Here is an 8,642-nt window from a genome sequence, read left to right on the forward strand (position 1 = left end):
ACCGGCCGCTTAGGACACAGTCATGTGATCCATCATGGGAACCACCACTCACAAGTGGAGTCCAGCCAAGTTGACACATCTTCAACTATCACAAGCATGATATCCTTCTCCAGGGACTGATCCCTTCTGAGAACATGTCCAGAGTAAGTGAGACAAAGTCTCACCATCATTGCTTTCAATGAGCATTCTGGCTGTACTTCTCCCAAGACAGATTTGTTTTTTTTTCCTGGAAATCCATGGCATATTCAACAGTCTTCACCAACACCATAATTCAAAGGCATCAATCATTTTTACTCTCCCTTATTCATTGTCCAGCTTTCATATGCATACAAAGTGATTGAAAATACCAGGTTTGGGTCAAGTGCACCTTAGTCCTCAAAGTGACATCTTTGCTTTTCAAGACTTTAATGAGGTCTTTTGCAGTAGATTTGTCCAATCCAATACATTGTTTGATTTCTTGACTGCTGCTTCCATGGGCATTGATTGCGGATCCAAGTAAAATGAAATCCTTGACAACTTCAATCTCTTCTCCATTTATCATGATGTTCCTTATTCGTCTAGTGAGGATTTTTGTTTTTCTTATGTTGACATGTAATTCTTACTGAAGACTGTAATCTTTGATCTTCATCAGTAAGAACTTCAAGTCCTCTTTGCTTTCAGAAAGCAAGGTTGTGTCATTTGCACATCACAGGTTGTTAATGAGTCTTCCTCCAATCTTGATGCCACATTCTTTTTTATAGTCCATCTTCTCAGATTATTTGTTCAGCGTATAGATTGAATAAGTATGGTAAAAAGATACAACCCTGACACACACATTTTCTGATTTCAAACAATGAATTTTCCCCTTGTTGTGTTCAAACAACTGTCTCTTGGTCTTTGTAAAGGTCCCCATTGAGCACAATTAAGTGTTCTGACAGTTCCATTCTTTGCAATATTATCCATATTTTGTTATGGACATAGGCTCGAATGCTTCTGCATAGTCAATAAAACAAAAGTCAATATCTTTCTGCTAGTCTTTGCTTTCAGCCAGGATCCATATGACATCAGCAATGATATCTCTAGTTCCAAATCCTCTTCTGAATCTGGCTTGAATTGTTGGCAGTTTCCTGCCAATGTATTTCTGCAACTGTTTTTGAATTATCTTCATCAAAACTTTACTTGTGTGTGAAATTAATGACATTAATAATTTCCATATTTTATTGGATTACATTTCTTTGGAATGGGCATAAATATGGATCTCTTCTAGTCAATTGGCCAGGTAGCTGTGTTCAAAATTTCTTGGTATAGACGAATGAGTGCTTCTGGTGTTCCATCTGTTGGTTGAAATAACTCAGTTGGTATTCCCTCAATTCCTGGAGCCTTGTTTTTCACTAATGCCTTCAGTGCAGCTTGGACTTCTTCCTTCAGTACCATCAGTTCTTGATCATAAGTTACCTCCTGAAATGACTAAATATTGACCAATTTTTTTTTTTTTTTTGTACAGTGACCTTATGTAGTCCTTCCGTTTTCCTTTGATGTGTCTTGTGTCATTCAATATCTTGCCCATAGAATCCTTCAATATTGCGATTCAAGGTTTTATTTATTTTTTTCTTCAGTTCTTTCAGCTTGAGAAATGCTACATGTGTTCTTCCCCTTTGGTTTTCTAACTCCAGGTCTTTGCACATTTCATTATAATATTTTACTTTGTCCTCTCAACTGACCTTTGAAGTCTTCTGTTGAGTTATTTCCATTCATAATTTCTTCCATTCACTCTGGCTACTCTACATTCAAGAACAAATTTCGTAGTCTCTTCGGACATCTGTGTTGGTTTTTTTTTTTTTTTCTCTCTCCTATCTTTTTAATATCCTTTTGCTTTTTTCATGCATGATGCCCTTGATGTTGTCCCACAACTCATCTAGCTTTTAGTCATTAGTGCTCAGTGTGTCAAATCTGTTCTTGAGATGATCTCTAAATTCAGATGGGATGTATTCAAGGTCATACTTGGACTCTGATGGACTTGTTTTAATTTTCTTCAGCTTGAGTTTCAACATGCATATGAGAATTTGATGGTCTGTTCCTCCGTCTTCCCTTGGCCTTGTTGTGACTGTTGATATTGAGCTTCTCCATCATCTCTTTCCACAGATGTAGTTGATTTGATTCCTTTACACGTCATTAGGTGAGGTCCATGTGCATAGTATTTGTTTATGTTGTTTAAAAAAGGCATTTTCAATGAATAAGTTGGTCTTGCAAAATTTTGTCATGCAATCTCTGATGTAATTTCTACCACCAAGGCCATATTATCCAAAGAGTGATCTTTCTTCTTTGTTTCCAATTTTCATATTCTAATCACCAATGATTATCAATGCATCTTGATTGCATGTTTTGTTCATTTTAGACTGCAGAAGTTGGTAATAATCTTTAATTTCTTCATCTTTGGCTTTAGAGGTTTGTGTATAAATTTGAATCATAGTCACATTAACTGGTCTTTCTTGTAGATCTATGGATATTATCCTAACACTGACAGCATTCTAGGAGCTCTGGTGGTGTAGTGCCTAAGGCATTTGACTGCTAACCAGAAGGATGGCAGTTCAAACCCACCAGCTACTCCATGGAAGGAAGACTGGGCAATCTACTTCTGTAAAGATTTACTGCCTTGGAAACTGAAAGGGGGTCGCTGTGGGTCTGAATCAATTCAATGGCAGTGAGTTTAGGTTTTTTTTTTCCTCAACCTGAGGGCTCATCTTTCAACACTATATCAGACAGTGCTATGCAGCTTTTCAAAGGTTTTCATTAGCCCATTTTTTTAGTAGTAGATCTTCAGGTCTTTCTTCCTAGTTTGTCTTAGTCGGGAAGCTTCACTGAAAACCTTTCCACCATGTGTGACCTTGTTAAAATTTGAAACACTGGTGGCATAGCTTCCAGCATCACAGCAACACACAATCCACCACAATACAATGACCAGACAGGGCTGTGGTGGACATTTCTACTGGGATGCCTCTTTTAAATTTTATTTTTTTGGGGAAGGGGCATACTGTACAGCAGGAACCCTGGAGGATATTTAAACAGGAAGATATCCCAGTGAGCATTGAAAGAGTGGTGTTGTGAAAGTTGGATTGGACTTAGGAATTTGGAAATCCTGCTTTAGACTTCATTAGTTGGGAAAGGGCAAGGGAAAAGGAGGCTATGTTTACTGAATATCTGCTGTGTGCCAGAAATGCTAAACTTTACTCAGATGCATTAATACACACCATGCAATCTGTCAGGCAGATTTTCTGGAATTTTACAGATGGGGAAATTGGACCTGAGAGTACAAAGACAATTTTCTCAGGGTCATATAGTAATAAATAATGGAATGAAATTTGAATCCAATTATATTTTCACTCTAAACCTCATAGTTTTCTCAGTATTTTGGAGGGGCTTGGGATAGTAAAAGAACAAAAGAAATTTGAGAACTTTAGTAAGTATATTTTACTAGACGATCTGTAGAAGTGTACTAGAAGGTTAGCTTTCACAATTCAGACCAGGGTTTGGAAAGCCCTTAATTCACTTTTCAGTTATAGTTCACCTACTTGACTGTGTTTAATGTTGGACCTCCTTAAACCCAACCCAGAATTATCTTCTAATTTCTTACACATGTTCAAACATCTTCTTCCTATAAATTTATAGATACTGAAAGAGACATTTGAGTTAGACATTAGGGAAAGGATGAGTTCACTAAAGGTCAGGGACATACAAATTCCTAATGGAATGGAACCAAGTAATGATAATGAGAAAAGTATAAAGTGTTCTGTAAGTTATTTGCTTTGAAGGAAAAATGACAAATTGTGCAGGTATTTTCTTTATAAAAGTATTACAGGGATTCCAAGAGATGAGAAGTATGTTAAAATAAGTATTCACTGAGTACTGCATGCCTTACATTCATTTAAGTTATGTGACACAAATTGGCGCTTATTGTTGGTTTCCCCTTGCATACTATTCCCATTGGAAATGACCTTCATTTCTAGGTTTTTGCTTTGCACTTGGCCTCCTGTCCAATAAATTGTGATGACTCCTAATCCTTGGTTAAATATAAATAATAAGAATTCAGAAAAAAAGTCAGAGAGGGAGGTAAGGTGGCTTCTTTACTTGGGCATTATATGTAGCAACTGAGTTATGTATCAATAGCTCCTCCCCTAGTACACCCACTAGTAGGGAAATATGAAAATAACTTAGGACTTGTGGTCTGCAATTCTACTCACCCTGAGATTCAGAGCCAGCCAGAATGGTTGCTCCAAATCCACCTTGTGGTTAAATATTAAACTGCTGTTGTCTCAGATTGGACCAGAGGTAAATATTTGAAAAGTGCGTTTCATACCATTTAGCAAGGTCTGGCTAGGGTGAAGCAGTGGCAAGGACCCAAAGCTCAGACTCCAAAACTAAGGTATTTCAGGGAGAAATCTGAGAGAACTCATCCGCCTAAAGATAAAGCCCTTTGTCCTGAGGATGGCTGGTAGGAGACTGACGAAGGTTGTGGGTGGGGTTCAAGTAGTTCCAAAAGTGTGGAGGGAGGGTATCATCTTGCTAGTTCCATTATGCCCTGAGGCTACTGCTCTGTGAAAGGGAACAGAGTAAATGCTCTTCAGCTTAAGGCTGTTTCTTGTGGGTTGCTCTACCGCAAAGCTTGGTTGGGAACAAAAAAGGTAAAGCCAAGGGCAGAGCATTTGGAAAAATGAGGAGGAAGGACCAGTGGATAAAAATTAATTAACTAAGGCGTTTGACTGCTAACCAGAAGACTAGCAGTTCAAACCCACCAACTCCTCAGAAGGAAGATTGGGCAATCTATCCTGTAGTGATACTGCCTCAAAACCCAAGGAGGGGTCACTATGAGTCGGACCCAACTCGAAGGCAGTGAGTTTGGTTTTGGTTTATAGTCTTAACTATGCTGATTCTTAACTCAGAAATCCTGGGATCAAAATCCTACTCTAACTAGCAGTCTAGTTGGGAATAAGTAGGCTCACCTCTTTGAATCTCAAACTACTAATCCATAAAACAGAATAGGAACTTTTCCTTGCCTGGGTATAATAAGCACTTAATGAGATGATGTTCATAGTATCATTCTTTTGCACAATAAATACTAAATGTATAGTAGGATTTCATAATGTTTCATTTAACAATGAACGACAAGTGCTTGCAATGTGTCACCTACCCAAAGAAAACAAAGGTTGACAGTCCAGAGTGCAGAGACACTTTTAAATGAGTAATGACTGCTGTATAGTAAGTGTAATGTTATTAACAAATTGCTAGCTAAAGTCTAGAGAGTTTAACTTGCTCAGTTTTTCTAGAGTAGGGCTGGTATTTGAATCCATTGTGTCTAATTCTATAATCTATACAATTTCCCCAGACAAGGTTGAAATTCTACCTATCCAGTCTTCACATAAAAGCAAAACAGGAAAAGGAAATCTCCTCTTTGTTTCTTTAATCTAGGTGTCTGGACATTAGCCAACATTATCCTAATGGTAACCATTGTCTTTGAGAAGGGAGAATGTGCTGGGCCTCCAGGGCTTCCAGGACCTCCAGGACTTCCAGGTCCCAGTGGGCCTCCTGGGGCAATAGGTAAGAAATAGATTTCTTCTACCTCTTCTTGTTTGTCTCTCTTGCTTTTTTTACTTTTTTTGGCAGAAGCCATAGTCCTCACAGACTCAACAGCATGAAGCATTAAGGATGGAAAGAATCTGGGAAAAAATGATCAGTTATAGGATTGGGTCCCAAGGTAGAGTGACAACTCCAGAGAGGTTAAGGGAGAGTGGCCTAGTTTTAGTGAGGGATGTGAGATCCATAGGGTGAGTCATGGTGGGATCAAGTGCCTTAAGTTGATTCAGCATGATGAGTCTAGGTAGACAGTCTGGTAAACAGCAAAGAAAGGGAGATTTATAAGCTTAGCAAGGCACCGTGTGCCATTAGATGAATTAGATCTGGACTGGTGATCTGGACCCAAACCAGTTATTATGAAAAGATAACATTAAGTGAGCATCTGAATATGGCAACAAGGATCTTCCTAGATCCTGCCCTGGTTACCTAGGGCTTCTTTTCAGCTAAATGAGCATGGATCAAGAGGAGACACTCATGAAAGCTCACATTCAATTCAGTGTGGTCTCTTGTGGGGCCATTGGTCAGTATTAAATTTGGTGAACCCAACATTTTCTGGTCCCCAGGATTAGGTACCCAAACCAAACCAAACCCAACCCACTGCTGTTGAGTCGGATCCAATTCATAGACACCCCTCCTTGGGTTTCTGAGGCAGTATCACTATGGAAGTACATTGACCAAACTTCCTTCCGAGGAGCAGCTGGTGGGTTTGAACCTCCAGCCTTCTGGTTAGCAGTCAAGTGCCTTAGGCACTATGCTACCAGAGCTCCCTGATTAGCTCTAGGCAGCCTAAAATCATTCACAAAACTTGGTGGTGGTGGTGGTGGTGTTAGTTTCCATCGAGTTGATTTTGACTCATGGAGATCTCAGGTGTGCAGAGTAAAACTGCCCCATAGGGTTTTCAAGGCTGTGACCTTCAGAAGCAGATCACCAAGCCTGTCTTTTGAAGTGTCTCTGGGTGAGTTTGATCCATCAAGGCTTTGGTTAGTAGTTGAGTGCTTGATGGTTTCACTATCTAGAGACTCTTAGTCTCACCCAAATCAGGGTGAATAATATATAAAATCAGTGTCATTACTATAACCCAAACCCACTACAATCAAGTCTATTCTGACTCACAATGGCCCTGTGGGACAGAGTAGAACTGTCCCATAAGATTTCCAAGGCTGTAAATCTGTATAGAAGCAGACTGCCTTGTCTTTCTTCCACAGAGCAGCTGGTGGATTTGAACCCCCAACCTTTTGGTTAGAAGCCCAGTGTTTTAACTGTTTAATCCACAGTGCCACCAGAACTCCTTGTCGTTACTACAGTATAAGGAAATCAATTTGTTCTGCCTTTGCTATTACATTCTCCTAAAGTATCCCAGAAAGTACAGAGTCTTATCAAGAAGCTAGAGGTCAAAAGAAATTATAATAATAGGCAACATTTGTGAAGAGCTTGGCATTTGATAGACACTATGCTAAGTACTATGGAAATTATCGAACAATACCATTAATATCACATACAAGTAAAATTTTGCTGAAGATAATTCAAAAACTGTTGCAGCAACATATTGATGGGGAACTTCCAGATTCATAAGAGGACATGGAACAAGGGATATCATTGCTGATGTCCGATGGATCTTGGCTGAAAGCAAAGAATGCCAGAAAGATTTACTTGTGTTTTACTGGCCATGCAAAGGCATTTGACTGTGTAAATCATGACAAATTTTGGATAACATTGATAAGAATGGAATTCCAGAACACTTAATTGTGCTCATGAGGAACCTGCACATAGACCAGGAGGCTGATGATCAAACAGAACGAGGGGGGGATGCTGTATGGTTTAAAATCAGGAAGGAAGTGCATCAAGGTTATAGCCGCTCACCATACTTATTCAACCTATATGTTGAGCAAATAATCTGAGAAGGTGGACTATATGAAGAAGAACATTCATCAAGATAAGAGAAAGACTCATTAACAACCTGCAAATTACAGACGACACAACTTTGCTTGCTGAAAGTGAAGATGACTTGGAAGGCTTAATGATGAAGTTTAAAGACCACAGTCTGCAGTATGAATTACACCTCAAAACAAAGAAAACCCAAATCCTCACAACTGGACCAACAAGCAGCATCACGATAAATGGAGAAAATATTGAAGTTGTCCAAGATTTCATATTACTTGGTTCCACAGTCAACATGAACTGAAGCAGCAGTCAAAAAATCAGATGATGCATTGCACTGAGGAAATCTGCTGCAAAGACCTTTTTAAAGTGCTAAAGAGTAAGATGTCTCTTTGAAGACTAAAGTGCGCCTAACCCAAACCATGGTATTTTCAATTGCCTCATACGTGTGTGAAAGAAGGGTGATGAATAAAGAAGATAAAAGAAGAGTTGATGCTTTTGAGTTGTGTTAATGAAGAATACTGAAAGTACCATGGACTGACAGAACAGCTAACAAATCTGTCCTGGAAGCAGTGTAGCCAGAATGCTCCTTGGAAGTGAGAATGGCCAGAATTCGTCTCACCTACTTTGGCCATGTTGTCAGAAGGAACCATTCCCTGGAGAAGGATATCGTGGCTGGTAAAGTGGAAAGTCAGTGAAGAAGGGGAAGACCCTCAATGAGATGGACTGACACAGTGGCTGCAACAATGGGTATAGCAAGGATTGTGAGGCTGGCACAGGACTGAGCAGTGTTTTGTTCTGTTGTACCTAGGGTGACTGTCTGTCAGAGCTGACTTGATGCCACCTAACAACAACAACATATGAAGTACTTAGATGAGCTGTCTCATTTACATTTCAAATGGTCATAAGAAGTTAGTGTTACTATCTTCCACTTTTTGATGAGGAAATAGAGTGTTAGAAAGGTTAATGGGCTTTAGCAAGATCACAAAACTGGACATTTCAGAGATGTGACTATAACCAGTTAAATCATACCACAAAGATTAATCTCTTAAGAGCAAAATGGTTTGAAAAGATCAATAAAATTGACAAACCACTGGCAAATTTAACAAAGGAAAAGAGGGAGAGAATACAAATAACATGAATAAGAAATGAAATGG

General features: G+C 39.1%; 1 protein-coding gene across 1 annotated transcript in view; it reads left to right on the plus strand.

Annotated features, from left to right (window-relative positions):
* Positions 1-8,642, plus strand: part of LOC103208508 (protein HP-20 homolog) — a 21,850-nt gene that overhangs the window by 10,770 nt on the left and 2,438 nt on the right. The window contains exon 3 of the mRNA XM_007954218.1: positions 5,443-5,571. Within this exon, the coding sequence (XP_007952409.1) occupies positions 5,443-5,571 (129 nt within the window). The remainder of the gene's footprint in view (positions 1-5,442; positions 5,572-8,642) is intronic.

Source organism: Orycteropus afer, unplaced genomic scaffold (genome assembly GCF_000298275.1).
Source record: "Orycteropus afer afer isolate SDZICR_OR568_19922 unplaced genomic scaffold, OryAfe1.0 scaffold00446, whole genome shotgun sequence".
Lineage (NCBI taxonomy): Eukaryota > Metazoa > Chordata > Mammalia > Tubulidentata > Orycteropodidae > Orycteropus > Orycteropus afer.